The sequence below is a fragment of the Heteronotia binoei genome, chromosome 7, assembly GCF_032191835.1.
Source record: "Heteronotia binoei isolate CCM8104 ecotype False Entrance Well chromosome 7, APGP_CSIRO_Hbin_v1, whole genome shotgun sequence".
Lineage (NCBI taxonomy): Eukaryota > Metazoa > Chordata > Lepidosauria > Squamata > Gekkonidae > Heteronotia > Heteronotia binoei.
The window spans coordinates 71,180,532-71,203,070 of record NC_083229.1 but is presented as its reverse complement, the minus strand read 5'-3'; the positions used below and the strand labels follow the sequence as shown (position 1 = coordinate 71,203,070).

Below are 22,539 nucleotides of genomic sequence, written 5' to 3'. Positions count from 1 at the left end.
CCCACAGTTAAGGCCAACACATCAACTGTTGCTGTCCTCAACAGCAACAGATGTACCTCAAGTCAACAGATCTATCGCAAGTCAGCCTCAAAAAGTCTATTCCTTTATCAACTGATAAACCCCTCCCGAGTAGCTCAGTCTTGCACATTTCACAAAAGTACAGGAAGGCCATCGTAATGGGTAGGTACAGTCACAGATAAGGCTGGGCACAGGCTGATTTAACATTTATCTTTACATAGGTGCCTGGAATATACACCATGCTGTGAAATGTGGTACCACCAACTCTGTCTTGCTGCTGCTTAGTGGAGTTTATTATATTTATGTTTTATCTTTATTCCATATTAAAAGAACTAAGAGTGGTTTACATAGGTTCCTAGGAGTGAGTTTGTTCAGCTAGGGGCTGTTCATGGGCATCCTCTGGTATTCAGGGACCCACATCTGCACACGTGGTTTTCTTTACTGAACAACTAGTTGTGTTGTTGGAACCCTTTCAGTAATGTCAAGATTTCCCAGCTGATCTGTTCAGGAGAAAGAATAGACAAGATATTTCAGTCTCTGCTGCTGCTCCTTCCCTGATGAACAGTGTTTGGTTATTTTGGGTGGGCTTAATCAGTTCACTGTAATCGGGTCAACTGGCTTCATTTCAGTATTTTAATAGTACCTTTTGCAAGTGTATTAACCTTCATATAATGAATATTTTTTTCTCTTTCATTACTAGACAAATTATGAAAACAGAATATACAGCTTGAAAGTAGAGTGCGGCCCTAAATATCCAGAAGCACCTCCAACAGTTAGATTTGTAACTAAAATTAATATGAATGGAATAAATAATTCCAATGGAATGGTAAGTTGAAATGCATGATGAGCAACCTGTTTCACTTTGCAGAAAAACTTTTGAGGAGTATGATGGATAGGAAAGAATGCATTTGCTTTCCCTGTTACATGTCTTGAACTGAACCACACTGGTTCAGACACACACTATATCTAGCCCTCCATTCTCTTTCCCCAGTGGCCCACAGAAAGTGAACAGAGGCCAAAACTTCCCCATTGTTGCCTCCCAGCAACTGGCATTTAGAGTTACACGCCTTTCAAAAAGAGCCCCGTGGTGCAGAGTGGTAAAGCTGCAGTACTGCAGTCGGAGCCCTCTGCTCATGACCTGAGTTTGATCCCAGCAGAAGCTGGTTCAGGTAGCCGGCTCCAGGTTGACTCAGCCTTCCTTCCAAGGTCAGTAAAATGAGTACCCAGCTTGCTGGGGGGAAAGTGTAGATGACTGGGGAAGGCAATGGCAAACCACCCCGTAAAAAGTCTGCCGTGAAAACGTGAAAGCAATGTCACCACAGAGTCAAAAACAACTGGTGCTTGCACAGGGGACTACCTTTACCTTTCAAACATGGAGCTCCTATTCAGTCATCAAAACTATTGATGGATCGTTCACCTGTAAAGTTGTCCAACTTCCTTTTAAAGACATCTAAACTAGAGTCCTTTCCACACCCTGTGGCACTGAAGTACACAATTTAACTAGGCGTTACGTCAAAAAGTTTTTTGTTTTGTCTGTCCTGAATGTAACCACTGTCTCTGATTTTATGTGGAGCAAAATAATTAAGAAATGGGAGAGATAACATTTTGTTAGTTTCTGTGAGGCCTGATTCCATCATTACCAATTGGACGGGGTGGGGGGGCACTTACTGCATTTGTATGGAGGGAAATGATTACACATGTGTATATTGCTGGCTATGTATACACTAGGAAGGACATACAACTAGAAAGTATTTTATATTAAGTGCCCCTATGTCATAATTATGGATAACAATTTCAGAATACCATAGAATAAAAAACACACATTGATAATTGTCAAGATGCACTAGTAAGAGACAAGTGCATTTTGACAATTGGATTAGGATTGAGATTGGATTAAGGCAATTGACAACATTTATGAAGAGCAGCAAATTAGCAGGCAGCATAACAAAAGAGTTTAGAAACAGATGTGAGAACTGAATGATATTAGCATCAGTGACTTACAAACCTCTACTGCAGAGGTGGGGAACCCCCTTCACTTGGTGTGGCCCTCGAGGATTACTGGGCCGAACGGAGCCTCTATGGGGCCTGGCTGTCCAGCGAGGATCGTGGGGCCCAGCCATGCTGTGCAGCAGCCTCCCCGGGGCCTGGCTGGCTGCCAGAATTGCTGCAGGACTTGGAAAAGTTACTGTCACAGTTCAGTTTGCACTTGATTATCCCAGATGGTGTAGCCTAATATACTAATATTAGGGGACATGGTCTAATATGCTATTGAGTTCCTGCTGGGCATTTTCTACAAAAAAACCCTGGAACTATGCATTTGCCTAGGGTGGCGGGCCGGGTGTGTGTGTGTGTGCTAAATTAGGCTCTCCCCACATGACTTCAAATAGAAAAACAATTATTTGCATTAATTTTGCTGGCCTGAATCATTCTCCCTCAGCGGAGCACTGTTTTTTAAGTTAATTTTTTATGGCCTGCACATGATATTATAAGTATCCATATGGCCCTTGGCAGAAAAAAGGTTCCCCACTCCTGTTCTACTGGATAATGACCAGTTGTCTTTCACAGATACGGCGGGGGGGACCTTTTCTTGCCCACAGAGAGCCCCCTAATCTTAAACAGCACACCCACAATAGTACAACATCTAAGTTGACCATGGACACTGATGGGGCTTTTTTTGAGCAGGAATCCAATTCCAGCTGCCTTGGTGTCGGGGTGTGTGGCCTAATATGCAAATGAGTTCCTGCTGGGCTTTTTCTACAAGAAAAACCTTGTGTGAAATAATGGTGAATCAGGGGGTATGCCCTAATATGCAAATGAGTTCCTGCTGGGCTTTTTCTACAAGAAAAACCTTGTGTGAAACAATGGTGAATCAGGGGGTGTGCCCTAATATGCAAATTAGTTCCTGCTGGGCTTTTTCTACCAAAAAAGCCCTGGACACTGGTACCAGAGTTTGTGATAAAGCCAGATGCCAACTTTGCTGCCACGTACACCCAGACAACACAATCACGAGATCTAATAACATCAGTTACACCATCCCAGGCTCATTCACTGCTCATCTTCTAACACTGTATATGCCATTAAATGCTAGCAGTGCTCTTCAGGTCTCTACTCAGGACAAACAGGTCAAACCCTATATCAAATGATAAATCGACACAAATCTGACATCCAGAATCACAAAATGGGGGAAAAAACATGTAGGAGAACACTTCAGCCTTCCAGGACATACAGTGAGGGACCTCAGAGTAGCTATTTTTTTGCAAAGAAATTTCAGAAACAGGCTAGAATGGGAGATTGCTGAGTTAGAAGTCATTACAGCACTCAGGACAATGGAACGCCTAAGACTTATCAAAGATATTGGTTTCTTATCTCACTACACATGCTAATGTCATTCAGTAGTTCTCACATTTGTTTGTAAACTCTTTTGTTATGCTGTATGCTAATGTGCTATTATTCACAAATTTTACCAATCACCTTAATCCAATTTCAGTTATATTTACTACTCAATTATGCATCTTGGCTTCCTGGCAACACCCTCCCCATCCTCTAAGTATATGTAATGGTTGGTGACTTCTATTTCAGCGTATCTAGAATAAAAAAAATGTTGGCGCTAAAGGTATACCAGGACTCAGACCTTGTTCTGCTGGTTCAGGCCAACATGGCTATCACTTGAATTGTCATTTGCCTTGTGCCAAGTTCATGTTTCATTTGTTTAAACTGAACAATTACATATGCAGGCAAAGCATTAATCATAGTCTTTTTTTAGTGCACCTCTTTATGCTGTAACCAAATCTGAAGTAGTTGCATAATGGAAGTGACAATTTGTTCAAACATATTTAGAAAGTAAAATGCAAAATAACAGGCTTAGCTGTGTTTCCTTGTCAAGGGATTTTGTGTTTATATTGTATTGGTGTAGTATAGCGTGTGTTCAGGTCATACAATAAGCAAATTGTGCTTTAATCTAAATTGAATTGAAGTAGACAAAGCGTTGTGACTACTGGGTCCCTTTTATCTTTCCTTCTTCTGGAGTTCAGAGAGCTCAGAACACAGCTCCACTTTTTCATCAGGTCCAGATGCTGCAATTGTAAACTGGTGACTGTGATGCATTAGATAAATGAATAAATTGATTTTATTGTAGCCTAGCTTCTGATTGTTCTTATTACTTGGTAGTTTGTGTTTGTGTTGTAATTAAGTAGGGGGGGGGCGTTATTTTTGGGGTTGTGAACTGCCTTAGAGATGTTAGCCAAGGTATAGTGTGTTAGACTATATATTAGTAAAACAGCAAAATATGGAAGAAATGTCTTGAGCGATCAGGTGTGGAGAAGCAAGGCACAGGAATGGAGATAATGCAGTGCTCCTTCTCAATGCAGTCCTTTACTGCTGGATTTCCATCTTTTCTTTGTATGTTCCCTCAACAAGAAATTCACGGTTTAGGTCAGGAAAAAGTTACAGGGAAGACTTACACACATCCCTCCCACACTGCAGGTTCTGTCTGTACTGTGTACAACCAGTCCTTGCCCTGAAGTTGCTATTTTGCAATAAAAATATGCTGGAAGATCAATTTCCTGGCTTCCTTTGAGCCCCAGATTTCTGTGTTATTCAGTATAGAATCATAGAGTTGGAAGAGGCCATACAGACCATCTAGTCCAATCCCCCCCCCCCCCCAAACTCCATGCAGCATCAGCCTAAAGAATCTCTGACAAATAATCATCCAGCTGCATTTTGAAGACTGCCAATGAAGGGGAGCTCACCACCTTCCTAGGCAGCTGGTTCTACCTCTGAACTACTCTGACCATAAAACATTTTTTCCTAATATCCAGCCACTACTTTTCTGCTTGTAATTTGAGCCCATTGCTTCGGGTCCTATCCTCAGCTGCCAAATGGAACAGCTCCTTGTCCTCCTCTAAATGACAGCTTGCTGTTATATCACAGGAGTTTGCTCTATTGGTTGATATTTAAATGCTGACATCTGTGAAGTCTACTTTTAAAATGTGTTCAGTTGCTGAATTTATGTATGGGACAGAGTACTTTGCTTTATTGAAAACAAAACATAATATTGAACTTCAGCTACATCTTTCTCAAGTTATCCTGTTTGAAAAGAAGTCCAATGATGACAGGATCAGAAATCAGTGACTTGTATCTAATGATTATTGTCTGTCAGTTGAAGGGCACTACTGCTGGTAGAGGAAGACAACCATTTTTACCTGTTCTCAGCACCAACCACCACACACTCAACAGATCTTTTCATTATGCACAGTGATGATCCTGGAGAACCCTGTAATACTGGAGGCAGCATTTAGGGGGCTGCGGTAGGAGGGGAAAAGAGGCAGGAAAATTCCATTCTGAGAACAGAATGCAGCACATGTATATTTGGACACAGTCCAGTACCAAGTTTCTGTAGAAAATGCTTTAAAGCAACGGTGGCATAGCCTAACCATAAGCATTCTCACCTTTCTTTTAATGTGGCTTATATTTTAGCAGGAGTGCTTAATATTTTTACTGCTACAATAATACAAGAGCCAACCAATCTTCACCTTAAATATATACACCCATGATGCTGTATGACAAGGTGTAATGTTCACTTATGTACATGGAACCAGTTTCATCACCAAGCCATGTTATGTCACCTTCTGGTGTTAGTTTGAGAATTAAACACATGAATGATACTACAGCTGTGAACTGAGGTATTCTGCATTCCTTACTCCTTATTTAAATTTATGCTTTCTTCCCTTAACAGGTGGATGCACGAAGCATACCAGTGTTAGCAAAATGGCAAAATTCTTATAGCATTAAAGTTGTACTTCAAGAGCTAAGGCGTCTAATGATGTCCAAAGAAAATATGAAGCTTCCACAACCTCCAGAAGGACAAACTTACAACAATTAATTTTAGCTGAATCCCAAACTTGTCTTAAACAACTTCTACTTATGTTAATGTCTTGATTCAATCTCACAATGCAAAACTACCCACACATTAAGAGTTTCTTCTGGTGTACATTATCTTGACATATGAAAGAATATGTATATATATATATACATATGTATGTATGCCCCATATATACATATGTATGTATGTATGCCCCATATGTTTTCAGGCACAATCAGAAAGAAAAGGCAGCACATTTTTTTCCTCTTTAGCAAGGCACTATCATTTTAACATAAGCCTGAAGTAGCCTAAAACTGGAGCTCCAGTGTTTCAAGACGAAAGCATGACAAGAAGTGTCAGGTTGCTGTGGAGTAAGATGTTTCAGAAAAACCTTTTCTCAAGAAGAAAAATAAAAATGGCATGCTTTATCCATCTTGCTTTAGTAAAAGAGCTGCAGATGAAATTGTTTTTAAAGTAGCGGGTACTGCAACTACCATTGCTCAACTTGTTTAATTTTTTTTTGCAAAGGTGTGGGTGCTGAATGCTAGTAGTGTCACAGAATACAGTCAGGATTGTTTTGATACTTGTATTTATAAAATGAGGGAATGATTTTCTCTTAAGCGGCTCCTGTGTGTTACATGTAATGGACATTGCAAAATATTTGTTTACAGTCTTTGTTCTAATAAACCATGCATTTAAGTTTTAGTGAAACAAAACAAAAAAAATAAGGAAATAGGTGTATGGAAAATGTGATTGAGAATAAAGTTAGTCTTCAAATGTAAATAAAATGTGGAAAGTATCCTTGGAGACTGTGCCATTTCTGTATTAAGTTATCTATTCCTGTTGACCTTGCATAGACAAGGAGTGAATGAACATTGTTTCTAATCTATGTCCAACTTCTACTCTACTTAATTTGATAGCCAAAGCTGCTGCTTGCGCTATTTCAATGGAGCTGCTTGCTTAAGAGACTATTCAGAGCTTAGCTTGTGCAAGCATAACTTTTGTAAGGCTCTGGAAACAATGACTCTCTAGTTGTAACTTGCTGCTTTCATGGCTGCTCACTTTGTATGTCATTTATTCCCTATTTATCACAGTTATTAACATACCTGCAAAAATAGATACAATTGGAAAGGGCGTCATGGAAAGGATAGTTTTGATTTCATATTTTTGCTAGGAGAGTCAAGAGGCTTAGATGGCCAGTGGAAGTAGTTGTAGTATGAGGCCTATCATCATGACTGGGGCATGGGTGCTCAGTGTTTTAATGAGGAATAGAGCAGCCAGGCACATATAATCCCTGCCCAGCAAAAATAGAACACAACAATGGGATGTTAATGGGGAACAGGATAGCTGTTCAGGCACTCAAAATTGATAATTCACATTCCCAAGGTAAAACTGAAAGGGAAGCGATAACTTTGTTGTGAATCTTGATGGCTTTCTGGCCAGTCCAAGTATAGATTCCTTGTTTGGCTGTTTCTGTTGTTTCCCTGACAATTGTAGAAGCCCTGCAGATTTACAACAGGAATCCATTTGTCTAGAACCCCATTTCCAACAGCAGCAATGTACATTGTTCAGTGAGTAGGCTAGCTGACCCAACAGGGTGCCAACCATTCCCCTTCCTTGTCACCAGAAGCAAATGATCAGAAGTGAACTTTCTGTAAACTGGAAGGTTCTATTTAGTGGTGACTGCTCATTTGGTCAAATTTGTGTCAGACTCTGCTTCTGTCTATTCAGGTGAACGATGCTATTCGGGGAATTGAGTTTGTAGGAGATCCCATTCTCCCTTACTCCACACACACGGGAAGACTAGAAGGTATTGTGTGGGGTTTTTTTAAAGAGCTCATAATTTTCCTGCACATGTACATTTTAGCAAACATTCAAGTGTCCCCACCATCACCTGCTTTTGTATTATGAAAGTGTTTTCTGAGACCTCATACAAATTCTCCTGAGCACTGACTAGACATGCATGAGGATGAATTCCGAGGTTGTACTCCTGAATATTCCAGAAAGTAAATGGGGTTCAGGAAATTCAGAAGATCAGCACAAATATGTGTGCTTAGATTATGGCTAGTTATTACAGTTTAGTTTCTCCCATCCCACCCTACTTTCTATAGTATTTTTAGAAAACACAGTCATAGAAGCAGACTTGCCCCACAGAAAAAAACAACCGATAAAGTAAATTTTGCACAGGGTCAGCTTGTGTTAAGATTACAATAGCAAAACAACCAAAATGACCTTGCACTAAACTACCCTATCCACTACCATACACCTAAAGCCTTGATTCTGTACTAAAGAATTAATTTTCCCAGAATTTCTGCGTAATTCTGCATCTAAATTTCAAATTTTATCAAAGGACTGCTATGTCAAAATGGAAGCTATGGAACCATATGTACATTTTAAAAGTTGTAATACAGATAGGCGGAGCCTGCTCCATCAGAAGTTCTGTTCAATTCCAGACTTTTCAATAATTCTGTGAATGTTTGTATAACCAGAAGAGGGTATGGATTTTTCTTTTTGAGTGTTTTAAAAACAAAAGCAAGGAAAATGCTGAGGCTCCCCAAGATTACATAAACAACCCAGTACATGCATGGAATTTATTTAGCCTTAGTTTTCCCTAGCACAAACATTTGGTTACTTAAAATACATGAACTGCAGATCACTTAGCAATTCAAGCAGTATATAGTATATTAACCAGCAGGTAACTGGTCTGGCTGTGGGCTTTTGTTCTGAAAAGTGTGCCTGGAAGCAAATATTTCTAGTATTTTTGAATTCAAAGGACAGTGAGCTAGCCAGAGATGTTGGCTATTTGAGTCATTACAGTAATGTGTATATGTATTTAATGCTGATTGCCATACAATGTAAGAGTTGTATAAAAATTGTAATAGGATAACTATTTACCTGATTTAATGAAGATGGATTTACATTAGGAAATACAGTTAGTATAGATATAGCTAAGAACTGGCTAGTTTCCCTTTCTGTTCATGTGTTGACCAATTAAAATTGGTCCAACAATTAGAATGTTTCATTTTTAATGAAAAAGGATAAATTATTATTTTACTTGGTGTATTGCTATTTACATCTGTTTTAAATCCTATCTTTCTAATGGGTGAGGGAAGAAGAAGATCCTGTTTCATGCTGGCACAGACACTATTTCTCCCCCCCTCAATAAGACTAGGTACTGCTCTCATCCCCAGTGGTCTTGGAATGTATCTCATTTCTTTATGCCTTTATGTTCCTCATGTCTGTGGCAGACTGTAATGTGGCAGTGTGCGCCCCCTAGATGACAGGATGATCTAAAGCACCTGAAATGCAGAGTGTAAACAATAAACAGAAGCTAGTGAACTTTGTGTATCCAATGACTGTCTGCATGTCTTCTGCATTCTATGTTTAAGTGAAAGGGTTTTTTTCTTTTTGCATCTTTACTATTTTTCTCTCCCTAGTTGTCGACATTTTGACCGAAGACACGAACAGTCCAATGTCTAGGAGCAAACCTCATTGAACAGATCAGAGTAGGGTTCTTGACTAGAACTGCTTATAGAGTTATCAGGTTCCTACAGAGTGTGAGGCCCTCACTGACAATGCACTGATACCACTTTCTGTATACACTGGAAATGACATCAGTGCATCACTAGCAGAGCCAGTGCGTTTATAAGGCAGCATGAGGCGGCTGCCAAGAGCGCGGCTTTGGGAGGGAGGGCACCAGTTTTGGTGCTCCCGCCCGCCCTCACTTCCTCAGCTAGGGAAATAGCTTGGCAGCTTCTGCAGGGCTTCCAGCCTCAGCAGGTACAAATGCTGCTCTCTCACTGTCGCTCTGTCCTTCGCATCTGTGCTTCCAAGCACAGACACGAGGGGTGGAGTGACAGCATGCACATGTGTGTGCAAGCTGAGGCCAGAAGTTCACCCTCGCCAAGGGAGCAAGGGGCACGTTGCCTAGGGCACTAGCCTTGCACCAGCTCGATAGCACAGGTGCTGATCACTAGCAAAGCCATAGCATTTTGCCCAAATACTAGAGTAGAAGACTTAAACTCAATTATTATAAGGGCCAGGTATGACATAAATGTCACTTTGTTGGGCCGGGCCATGGGTGCCATAAAATGTAATATGAGGTACTGGAGATATAAACTTTATAAAGATGATTTCAGATGTCGACTGGCAGGCGTGATTGGATTTGGTGTGATATCAGTATTGGTAATGAGACAGGAAACCTAGGTCTCAGTTTGGTCTGGGAGGATTCCGTCCAGGAGGATGCAAAAAATAAATGGAAATAAGCCTGAACAAGTGACCAGTGACTCACAAAAGCACATATCCTAACCACAAATGTTGTCAGTCTTTAAGTGCTACTAGACTATTACTCTCTACTGCTATTAGAAACCACAACATTCAAAAACCAGTGGGGGACATTTTAACCTTCCAGGACATTCAGTAGCTGACCTAAGATGAGCAGTTTTCTTACAAAGGATATACTGCTGAACTGCAACTGATAATGAAGTTCAAGACAATGCATCTTCCTGTACTGAACTGAGACCTAGATTTCTTTTCTCATTACCAATGCCTGCTATTGCTATTTGGCATCTGAAATCACTTCACTCTCCAAGATATAAGGAAAGATGGACTCACATTCTAGCTATATCTGAAGAAATGAGCAGTGACTTGTGAAAGTTCATACCCTGCCACAAATTTTGTCAGTTATTAAGGGGCTATTGGACTCTTGCTCCCTTCCACTAATAAAAAATGCAAGCTGTGTTCTTAGGTTTCTTCCCCTACCCCATCGGTTAGAACTGGAAAGGGGGAACTCTCCAAGTGACTCATCCATCTCTCTCTCTCTCTCTGGCACTTTCCCTCCCTCCCCTCCTCCCTCTCTCTAAAGAAGTGTGCAGGCACACAAAAGCTTGTACCTGGAATAAAATGTTGCTGTCTTCTTAAAGTGCTATAGGATACTCTCTGGCTCTCTCCAGAGGAAGGGAGAAGCCTACAGCCAATCAAGGGAAGGGAGGCTTAGCTTTCTTTCTCTCCTCTGTGAAACAGGAAATAGGAGAGACTGGGCAAAAGCGAGCTCTGATACTGGAAACAGGAAGGAGGAACAGGAAGTAGGAAGCAGCCAACAGCCAGTGGGCCTGATAGGAACCCTGCAAGGGCAGTATTCAGCCCATGGGCTGTATGTTGGACACCCCTGTGTTATACTCAGCCTACAGAATTGCAAAGGAAAAAGTGAGAAATCTGAACAGGGCAAAAGATGCCAAAGTTATAGGTCTGTATAGTTTACAATTTACTATTGCTTGCTGAATAATAAAGGTTGGTTGCCAAACATGGCTATTACTTGTGCCCCACACATCAGATAACCAAGGAACATCCGTTCTGTAAGCATCTTGTCATTTCTTTACTGCTGAAGTCATCCATGAAAATGATTGAGTGTTGCTAGGGTTGCCAGGTCCAAATGAAGATATATTTGGGGCCTTTGGAAGTGGAGCCAGGAGACTGGGGGGGGGGGAGCCAGAAACAAGGGTGTGACAAGCATGATTGAACTCTGAAGGGAGTTCCAGCATTCACATTTAAAGGGACCACACACCTTTTAAATGCCTTCCCTCCATTTGAAAGTAATGGAGGATAGGGGCACTATCTTTTGGGGCTCACATTTTTAAAATGTTGGCCCTCTCTTAGTAGCAGGAACCTGGAACTCCCTTCTTTGGCTCCAAACACCATTCAGAATATCTCTCATAATTAACAGTGAAAGAACCTGGTAGGCAGGGGATGTAGGTGCAGATTTATATCTAAGAAGGTAAATGTTCATTAGGAAAGCAAACCAGAAAGCAGGAATATTATAAAAGTAGCAAAAAGTATAAAAATAGAAAAATATACTCTGGGAAGGTGTTTAAAAATTGTCCCATAGTGTGTGTGTGTGTGTGTGAGGGGGGAGGGTGACCTCCTTGAATCAGCTCAGTGGCCAGCAGTTGCAAGCAAACAATTTATTTTGATCTAATTTCTAAAATCTTCTTTGCAACACTTAACTCTCTTGCGATGACGGCTCTATCTATCTCTGCAGCTGTTGCAAAAGTGAAACTGCAAAGTCACGGTTTGTGGTTTATCTGCTCCCAAACAGCATAATGGGAAATCCATGCTTGGTAGCCAGAGCTGCCAATCAAGCTATGGGCAACTTCTATGGGTGTTTCCAGGGCTCTCCTCAAGTCCACGCCCAGTTTTGCCTAGAGATTAATTGATCGGTGCCAGACTGCCTGGGTGTCAGAACTACCGAAATGAAGCGAACAACACACCAAAATAAAATGGTTGTTCCATTTCATTTCCAAATCAGCATGAACAACCAAGCTGGGTCAGTACGATACACAAACCAGCCTGGTTTGAGTTAAAATTCATTTCGTGTTTTGATTCATGCCCATGGCCATCCAAGGTAATAAAATCCAAGGTAATAAGTACTAGAAATGCAATGTAAAAAAAAATTCATAATTTACTGGGGAGATTCAAGCTGAATGCATACTAGAACCTCAACATGATGCAAGAAGACTTTATGTAAGTGAGGATCTACAGGATGAAGAAGTTTTAACTAAAATAGAAATATTAGGCATTGAAGTAAAGTGCAAAATGTTCATGAATCATTCCTTTGGTTTTTTACCACAAGTTTTCATATGTTCTGCAACTCTGAACTCATATACATTTAAGTTATAGAATGATTTTATATGATATTATAGAACTGAAGGTTTTTCTTGTATGTGTGTGTAGGCATATGTGAGTAAAGGATTTTGTGTAAACATATATCCTTAGCTATTCCAGTGCCTGGAAGTTTACAGCTGTTTTGCCATTGCCCACCATCTGGCAATTCTTTATTTTCTTAGGTATGAGGCATGCTCTTTCCTGTTGCTTTGCTCTCCCTTCCCTCCTTCCTGCTCTTCTCTTTAGCAGGCAACTAATCAAAAAGAGGCTATTCCCAGGGCAGCTAATCTAAAGGAAAACAATTTCTGATCTACATTGTACAGGCATTATGAAGCTTTTACTAATTTAAATAGATACTAATTATCCAGCTTGCCTCTGGACGTACTGTAGAAATTGCCTGCTGAACAAAAAGCTTTACAATAATGAAATTCAACCATTTGGATATGTGCACTCCATGTATAGTCATGCACATTTTGAGAGTCTCGTCGGAAAGGGTGAGGGGGTCAACAATGTGTTAAGAGATTTTACTTTTATAATGGCTTCTAAATTAGGAGCCTATGTTGGATTGATCCTCCCTAACCCCCGTTATCCGTTCTTTGACATGTTAATCACTAAGCAACCTTATCCCAGTCAAGATAGATCCAAATAGGCAGCCGGGTTGGTCTGAAGTAGTAGAACAAAATAGGAGTCAATTGCACCTCTAAGACCTCTTGTGGATCAAAAACTGGCTAATTAATAGGAAGCAGAGAGTGAGTATAAATGGGCAGTCTTCGCAATGGAAGACGGTAAGCAGTGGGGTAAGCGGTAAGCAGTGCTGGGAATTATTAGGAAGGGAATTGAAAACTAATCAGCCGGTATCATAATGCCCCCGTATAAATCGATGGTGCGGTCTCATTTGGAGTACTGTGTGCAATTCTGGTCACCGCACCTCAAAAAGGATATTATAGCACTGGAAAAAGTGCAGAAAAGGGCAATTAGAATGATTAAAGGTTTGGAACACTTTCCCTATGAAGAAAGGTTAAAACGCTTGGGGCGCTTTAGCTTGGAGAAATGTTGACTGTGGGTTGACATGATAGAGGTTTACAAGATTATGCATGGGATGGAGAAAGTAGAGAAAGAAGTCCTTTTCTCCCTTTCTCACAATACAAGAACTCGTGGGCATTCAATTAAATTTCTGAGCAGTCAGGTTAAAACGGATAAAAGTATGCCACCACCCCTAGCCAAAAGCAACCCGATGTAAGAAAGAGGAGCCCCGGGTGAGCAAGGCCTGCTTGGGCTGGCTAGAGATCCAGCCAGCCCAAGCAGGCCTCACTTGCCTGGGGCTCTCCTGGGCAGCCCCCCCACCCAGTCAAAAAGCAGCAAGCCACGCACCACCCAAAATCACATAAGAAGTGGAGAAAGGGTGGTGCAGTCTTCTCCAGGGATTAATGAAGACTGCTGGGGGTGTGGCAAAGCCCCTGGTGGCTGTCTGGCTGCCTGCTCTCCTAATCCAGGGATTGTTATGCAGCTGCACCTATTATTCAATGGACAAGGTAGGTGGGGAGGAAGAGGGGAAACAGTCAGAAAGGTTCAGGAACTGTGTTCCTGTGAGCTCCTGCTGAATCTGAGGCCTGCCTAGAAGGCATGCAAGATGTACTCTGAAAGGAGGATGGAAATGAATTATGTTTAAGAACGGAATTGGTGAACTTTCTTTTGAAATTCTAGACCCTGACCTTTTGTTTGTTTTATCCTATAAAAGAAGAACTTTAAATCTTATTCAGTATACCACCTTGATTTTTTCTTGCTTGCATCTAGACAATCATCTTATTATAACTGCAAGTTCTGTTAGCATAAAGCCTTGAGTTAATCATTTTCTCTCCCAGCTAGAACTTGGGAAGAGTGAGTGTTACATAGGATTTTGAAAACTTCCTTAACACAATGGCTTGTCCTTGAAAGTCTACCCTTTCTCTCCTCTCACAATACTCCAAGCTCTGTACATGATGCAAATAAGCCAGGAAATGATACCATGCCTCATACACTAGTCCAACTAATTGATCTGCAGTCTCTCATGTAGTCAAAGACATTCCTACGTAATGGAAGGCAACACTAAATCAGGCTGGTTGTAAGACTCTTCCATCATCGTCTTGCTGTAAAATAAACAGCAAGGCTCCTAGAACGCAGTGGAACCTGTGGTGTTTTGCAGTGACTGATCATCAAGGTATCATATATAAACACACACTATTGTTATTTTTCAGTTTACGGTAAACATCTGTGATGTGGAGACACCAAATGCTCTCTTTAGAGGAAAAGGGTATCCTTAGAACCTGCTGGACTATGATCTGTAAGATCCAAGTTCAAGTCCCCATCTGACATGGAAGCTTGCTGGGTGACCTTGGGCCAGTCATATACTCTTAGCCTAACCTACCTCATGGGGAAGAGAGAAAGGTGCAGTTTAAGTGACGTAAATGAATAAATTTAAACACAAAGTTTAGATTTGAAGGGTTTTGTCTCATATCTCTTTTCCTCATACCCACTCAGTATTAATAAATGGTTAATTAAAAATCTTAACAATTGTACAAAATATCGTTGTGCTCAGTTTGCAGCTGAGACATAAGCCATTTGCCTTACACAGAGATAGTTTCCATGCACAGAGAGAGAGAGAGATCTGTGTTTTAGACTCATGTCTGGAAAATATTCAGAAACCTGACAGTACCCCAGCTTCAAAGTATGGTTAATTATAACAATCACACCCACTTAAAGCATGTTGGAGTTTTCTGATTCCTAACTCAAGCAGAGATTATTTCCCTGTAGGAAAATGCTGTGTATGAAGAAGCCTTCAGATACAGAATAGGTTGGTGCAGGGCTAGCCCTGCAACTAGGCAATTGCCTAGAGCACTGGCCTTCTCGGCTGAATAGTGGGTACCCCCATGTGACTTGGTGATGTTATCAGTGCAGAAGGAGGACACCAGAGGTTAACCTTGCCCAGGGTGCCAGACAATCTAGGGCCAGCACTGGGTTGGTAGTCTACCTTCAGTCACTCCCTGTCTCTAAAACAAGCATAGTAATCTATGAAGCAAAGTTGTTTGTCCGGAAGTTTATGGGTGAGGTAAATGGCCTGTAAAACTAACACTGTCCAGCGCTCCTGATCCTACTTTGCTGAAAATAGCTAAACCAACAGTGATTGGTTTGATAATTATCAAGATTTTTAATAAGACCAGTCTGTCTGTAATTACTATCTGTGATTTCACATTCTCTAGATTGTTAAGGAAATTGGTATCATCCATTTCATTGCCTGTCAAGCCTTTCCAGTGGGAAAGTCATACATAAAACAAGATCTAGTTCTGACAGGCTACAAATAACACAAACATGTTGGTTCTGTGTGCTGTTGCAACAACCCAACCCACAACATAAGACAGCAAATCTGTGTTACACAAGTAGACTCTACTGTCCTGGCTCTCACTCAGTCCAAAGCCAGAATCACAGATTTAGGTCTAAGTATTTTTGCTGTTCAGCAAAATGCCCTCTGTCCTTTCTTGTAAGAGGTGTGCAGATGATGGCAAAGAGCAGATGTTGCTGGCAGATGAGAGGCCAGATTTGATTGAGTCTTTAAATTCCAGATGCAACGCCAGTAATAACAGCAGAAATTGCTCCAGAAGTGGCAGTGTCCGAGAAGAGGAAAGAGAACGTCTGTCTATCCATGAGAGTCTGGATTATTTGATTTCACATAGCAAAGTTTACAAAAAGTGGTTGCAAGGCCAAACTTACAGGTAATGACTTTAATATGTGGGCTGAAAATTAGTACTAAATTACTACTAGTCAATTGGGAGTCTGTGAGAAATTGGGTGTGTGTAGGGGGGAGCAAGTGAAGGAGAAAGATTTCTAATGGCAATTTATAGCACTGTACCACTGGCCATTCTGACCCATTTCTGGTTTATATTGTGATGGGTTTATCTTGCCCTTTGATCTGGCCAATAGCTCACTCCATCAACTGGGCTAAATATGGGAGAGGAGTAATTTAAAGTAATAGAACTTAAAGTCTGAGTTGTTAGGGGATTTTTTTACTGTTTTTAAATTTAATTAAATTAAATTTAATTATAACTGACTAATATATGTATCTATTGAATTGTTGTGCACCACCTTGAGCCAGTTTGGTGTAGTGGTTAAGTATGCGGACTCTTATCTGAGAGAACTGTGTTTGATTCCCTCTCCTCCACTTGCAGTTGCTGGGATAGCCTTGGGTCAGCCATAGCTCTCGCAGAGCTGTCTATGAAAGGGCAGCTTCTGGGAGAGTTCTCTCAGCCCCACCTACCTCACAGGGTGTCTGTTGTGGGGGAGGAAGGTAAAGGAGATTGTAAGCCACTCTGAGATTCAATATCTTCTTTCTCTTCCTCCTTCCTCTTCCTCCTCCTTCCTCTTCTTCCTCCTTCCCTTTCCTCTTCTTCCTCCTTTCTCCTCTTCCTCTTCTTCTTGCAGTGATAAAGTAAGCTTTTATAATATTTTGAATTGTTCCACCATCTCTACTCACAGACAGGAAAGGACAAATTCCTTGCTTTCTCTGTTGGATCCCTAGACAATGTAAAATGGAAGAAATTTTAGCAGGTATCTAATCTTTAATTGTGGGCAAGTACATTCAAATCAATCAAATCAAATCAAATTTTATTCTTATATCCCGCCCTCCCCCACCAGAAGGCGGGCTCAGGGCGGCTCACAGACATGACACATCATGATTTAATTAAGACAGATAAACAACATTTTAAGTATAGTACAGTTACATAAATAGATTAAAATAGATAAAAATAGGTGCTATAAATTCTGTCATCCCAATTACATACTATCAAACATCAGTTTCAGTTACACATAAGATGGCTAAAGTTACGATGATTTAATCAGTTTAGTCTGGTCCTAATTCAAATGCGAGCTGGAAAAGAGAGGTTTTGCAAGCCCTGCGGAACTGGTTCAGGTCCCGCAGGGCTCGCACCCCCTCTGGAAGTTGGTTCCACCAGCGAGGGGCCATTAATGAAAAGGCTTGCTCCCGAGTTATCTTCAGTCTGGCCTCTCTTGGCCCAGGGATTTGTAGAAGGTTTTGGGAGCTAGATCTTAACGCTCTCCTGGGGATATATGGGGAGAGGCGGTCCCTGAGGTAGGCAGGTCCTCGACCATATAGGGCTTTAAAGGTAATAACCAGCACCTTATAACGAACGCGGTAGACGACCGGTAGCCAATGCAGATCCCGCAGCCCAGGCCGCACGTGTTCCCACCTAGGTAGTCCCACCAACAGCCTGGCCGCTGCATTCTGCACTACCTGAAGTCTCCGCGTTCGACACAAGGGCAGCCCCATGTAGAGGGCATTGCAATAGTCTAATCTTTCTAGAACATTCTAGAACAGGGGTAGGCAACCATTTTGGACTGAGTGTCAAAGCTTTCATAATGTCTGCCTGTGAAGATATTACTGTGATTGCAAAGAGAAATGGTTTGGGGAGGTGGTGCAGAAGGCTGGACATACTTAGAGCAAGCTGGGTGCCAGTGAGGGTTGCCAGCTGGGTGCCAGTGAGGGTTGCCAGCCTCCAGATGGGGCCTGGAGATCTCCCATTTTTACAACTGATATCCCCTGGAGAAAATGGCTGATTTGAAGGGTGGACTCTATGGCATTGCACCATGCTGAGGCCTCTCCCCTCCCCTCCCCAAACCCTGCCCTCTTCTGGATCCACTCCCAAAGTCTCCAGGTATTTCCCAAAACATGCCTGGCAGCCCTAGTACCAGTGGTGTTGCCATTGCCACAAGGGCTCTCTCACTTTGGTCCTTTGCATGGCAAGCAAAATGGTCTAGTGTGCCAGTCTTCAGCTGCATGTTAATTTTCTGTGAGCAGTTATGTGGTGCACAGGTTTAAAATACCTTCCTGTTCTTCCAATCCACTGTAAATTACATGTATACAGATTTAAGCAAAAATCCTCTGATGCCACCTGTTGGTGACAAAGAGGGAATAGTGCACTCAGATATTTCAGGGAAAATATGCTGTAACAGGCATGGAACTAACACATTAAGAAAATAAAATAAAACAAGAGTCCAGAGGCATAACCTTTCATTAGCCATCAGACAAGCTTATCTGGAATATATTGTGTCCCTCTCTAAGGTGCCATTGTTGTGTTTTGCTGCTACAGACTAACAAGGCAGCTCCTCTGGAATTATATGCCAAAGAAAGAAACTGGTAAATACCTATACTGGAACAACTTTTAAAAACATTTCATTTGTTTTTTTGTATTTGTATCCTGCCCTCCCTGCAAGCATTTTATGTGACTCCAAGAATATAATGTCTTGAATAACATTCAGCTGCCTTGCTAAAATGCAAGCCATGCCACAAAACATACAGCAAGGACAAAACTAATCAGTAGGGTTCCAAACCATTTGCTAAACAACTTCTGCGCATAGTTCTTCCCTAGCCACAATGGCTAGGAAAATATGGTAATTTTTCCAAATAGAAGCTGAAAAGTTCTGTAGTAGTTACTAGATATCATGATGCGCTCGTTCAGTTTTTGAGATTCATTTACCAAAATGCCTCTGAGATTCCTCTGCAACTGATATAAAGTTATGGGTTTTGTTTTTTTAATCTTTAGAATGGACTGGGATCGATGGTTGTTGATGGGACTTATTGGAATCGTAGTAGGGACACTGGGATTCCTGATCCATCAGATAATTGATTATCTCATCAAACTGAAATGGGAACTGGTGGAAAATTATATTCAGGTAAAATCTCTACTTCCACATACCTTTAAGTGGTGGTAAACTTAAATTAACACTTTCCAGCCTCACATCAGCATTAAGCTATCTGTTCCTAAGCATATCTCTCTGCCAACACAAAGGGAAAGTAGTGTTAAACCATTCAGTTACTGTTAAGCATGGGATCCCTAAGTGTCTCCATTTGTACTCCCTGCCTCCCACCCCCATATACTGTGCTCACTTTGTCTTAATGAGGGAAGCACATGTTATCAGCTCTCTGTCCTCTTCTAGCCTCTGCAAGAAACAGGCCAGCTCATGGTCCTGGTGTCATGAATGGCTTCTTGGGGCATAATTTTATTTGTTTGTTTATAATCCATCTTTCTCACTGAGACTCAAGGTGGATTGCATGTTGAAAACAATGTAATCAAATAGCATGAGAGATCTATTAAGCAATGCAATAGGATCAAGATTCCAAACATTAAGATTCTAAAAATTACAAAAACAGAAAACAATGCAATAAGAGCAGAATAACACACCTTGTGCATAGCATTCACAGTGGTATAGACTATGGTACATTACTCTAGATAAAAGTGCCTTTCTGAGTTGACCTTTATAGAAATGGCCTCCTGAAAAATTCTGTCTTACATAGTTTGCAGAATGGGAGGCTTCTTGACCTCCTCAGTCAGGCCACTCCATAAATTGAGGGCCACAACAGAGAATGCTCATGTAGAGACAATTATCGATTGCATTTTTGCCCCTAGGGACCCCTGACTTCTCAGTGGTATCCCATCTGACTGGCCAGCCTCTGGCTGTAGTCAAGGCTTGGCTGTCTTAAGAAAGATATACCTCATACTGATTGTTAGGGTGTGGCGGTGTTTTCCAAAGTGAGCCAACCCCTTCCAAATATGGTAAAGGAGAGAAGGGGGCATAAACAAGAGCAAGCTTCAAGGAACAACTAAGCTAAGAAACAAATTGTTTGCATTTCTTTAAAAACCTTTCATTTCTTAACCAGGCTGCTCCCGGTACTGCTTTTGTCTACCTGCACTCTAAGCCATAATCAGAAAAGGAATCCATTCTTATTGTTAAGGATGCAGGGATGCTTTCCAAACATAGTGAAGTCTCTCCTTGATTACTGCTGGGAAAGGGGAGCAGAGAGAAGACCAGAGAGTTAAAAGCAGGCTATAGATGGAGGTTTTTGAAAATGCAAAGCTTCATCTCTGGCTTGCCATGGAGGCAAACAGTTATGGCATCAGTGGGGCAGGAATCTTCTCCTTGCTGTCTGTGCTTGAGTCCAGGGCCCCAGCACAGGGGCAGCAAGGATGGTGGTAGGAGTCTCCTCTTGCCCTTGCTGCCACTGCTTGGGTCCAGTCCAGGTTTCAGATACTACACTTGATCTTAGCCAAAAGGCTAAGAAGCAATGTATGAGGAATACATCCTATCATAGCAATCAATAAGAGCAGCAGTAGCTGAATACCACTAAAATGTGACCTGACCATGGTCTTGTATGACCTTCATGATCTGAGATAATCATTTGAGGATCTAATCCAGATGCTTCCACTTTCAGAAGAATGCAGGTAACTACTGGAGACAGGGTATTTTAACACCCATAATTAAGAAGGAAATCTAGAGAACACTCCTCCTCACATTGTCAAATACTTTGGTGTGGAAGGAACACCATCTTTTTTTTGGCAACAGCTTTCCCACCTCTCTATACAGTAGCCAGTTGCCAGCACACAATTTATCTGTGACACAAAAAACAGAATGTTGGATAGAGGAGGAAAGACCAAAGGAGACAAATATATAGGTCCCTTCTCTCCCCCCCCCCCACACTCTACTTGAAAAACAGTTCTAGGTGATGACAGTCCATCCTTCGTCTCTCAAACCTATCTTCTTGGGAGGGAAAAGGTTCCTGACCTACATCACTGCCACTGGCAAGTTGGAACCATAAATCTGGTGAGTTGAGGACAAAACAAAGGCTGAGGAAGGAGACAGAATTGGGACAAGGACTCTGTGGCATGCAGCACCAAGGTTACTCATATGTCCACTTCAGAGTCTAATTCTCCAGCCTTGACCCTGCTTGAAACAGTGCTGGTAAGAGAGGCTGAGGAGAAAAGTGGTAGTGAAAGTGCTTTTAAAGATTCCATTGAATATTGTTGCTGTTTCTTTCTTATGTAAAAAATCAAAACAGGATGCAGAACAAGCAACTAAAGGCACTCACAAGTGTTGTTAAATACTTGCCCACTTTCCTGAATTTTAGCTGATCAAAACATTGAGACAGAATGAGAAATGTCACCTGGCCTGTGATGGCACCAATAGTTCCGCAGGGCCTGTAAGACCGAACTGTTTAGGCAGGCTTTTCTGGTTGACTGAAAATGGGCTGCCACCGGACATCCTACAGAAGCTGGCGGTCATAGTCAGAACCAAATACCGCCAGACTAGATTGAGATAGCGTACTAGTTTTTAACTTGATAAATGTTTTATGGTTTTATATGTTTTATGGAATTGATTGTTTTTATGATACTGTAAGCCGCCCTGAGTCCGCTTGCGGAGAGGGCGGGATATAAATGTAAAGTAATAAATAAATAAATAAATAAATAAATAATTTTATATCAATAACTAGAGCACAGTAGGACTCACTTTCCTTCTTCTTGTGTTATATATGATAGTGTCAGAAAAAATCCTGACATTAAGGGTCATGTGTAAGCAAGTTTTGGGAAATAAGGGGAAAATATCCATTCAGTATTCAGATATCCATCCTTTAATTTGCAGTTACCCAAGTAACATGCATCTGGTCTTCCTGTTTTGCTGCCCCAGACCACACATTTCCAATTTGAAGTCAAAGACCCCATGTGAGGTTAAGGCAGGAAGTCTGCGATAACTTGCTGAACCATTTAAGGTTAGGAAACAAAAACAGCATCTTTGACTCCCAGAAACAAAGTGACTCTAACCTCAGCACTGTGAAATATTTGAAAATGTGTGGGAGTCAATTAACTTGTGATGGGCACTGGAGACAATATGACTCTGGCTAGTCCAAACACAAACAAATCAAAGGAGGAAGAAGACTGAAAACACAGCTATGAAATGTTGTTATATGTTCTTTACTTCTCTGAATGGCAAGAAATTCTTGGGGCAGTACTTATCTCAGTTGGCTCCCTTTGGATGAGACAGCACCGGAGACCAATAGTGTTGTGTGTCACGTTTTCAGGGTGCAGGCAGGCAGGAGTCCAAAGCCAGTCCAAGGTCAAAGTCCAGGAAGTCAAGCAGGAGCCAAGTCACCAATGCAGAATCACAAACCAGAATCAGAAGTC

General features: G+C 41.4%; 2 protein-coding genes and 1 pseudogene across 2 annotated transcripts in view; 2 read left to right on the top strand and 1 right to left on the bottom strand.

Annotated features, from left to right (window-relative positions):
- Positions 1-6,677, top strand: part of UBE2V2 (ubiquitin conjugating enzyme E2 V2) — a 29,423-nt gene extending 22,746 nt beyond the window's left edge. The window contains exons 3-4 of the mRNA XM_060243825.1: positions 719-844; positions 5,753-6,677. Of these exons, the coding sequence (XP_060099808.1) occupies positions 719-844; positions 5,753-5,899 (273 nt within the window). The 3' untranslated portion in view covers positions 5,900-6,677. The remainder of the gene's footprint in view (positions 1-718; positions 845-5,752) is intronic.
- Positions 6,678-15,996: 9,319 nt separating this feature from the next.
- Positions 15,997-22,539, top strand: part of LOC132574736 (chloride channel protein C-like) — a 97,951-nt gene continuing 91,408 nt past the window's right edge. Inside the window, exons 1-2 of the mRNA XM_060242972.1 lie at positions 15,997-16,284; positions 19,129-19,258. Of these exons, the coding sequence (XP_060098955.1) occupies positions 16,034-16,284; positions 19,129-19,258 (381 nt within the window). The 5' untranslated portion in view covers positions 15,997-16,033. The remainder of the gene's footprint in view (positions 16,285-19,128; positions 19,259-22,539) is intronic.
- Positions 20,504-20,650, bottom strand: LOC132575587 (U2 spliceosomal RNA; annotated as a pseudogene).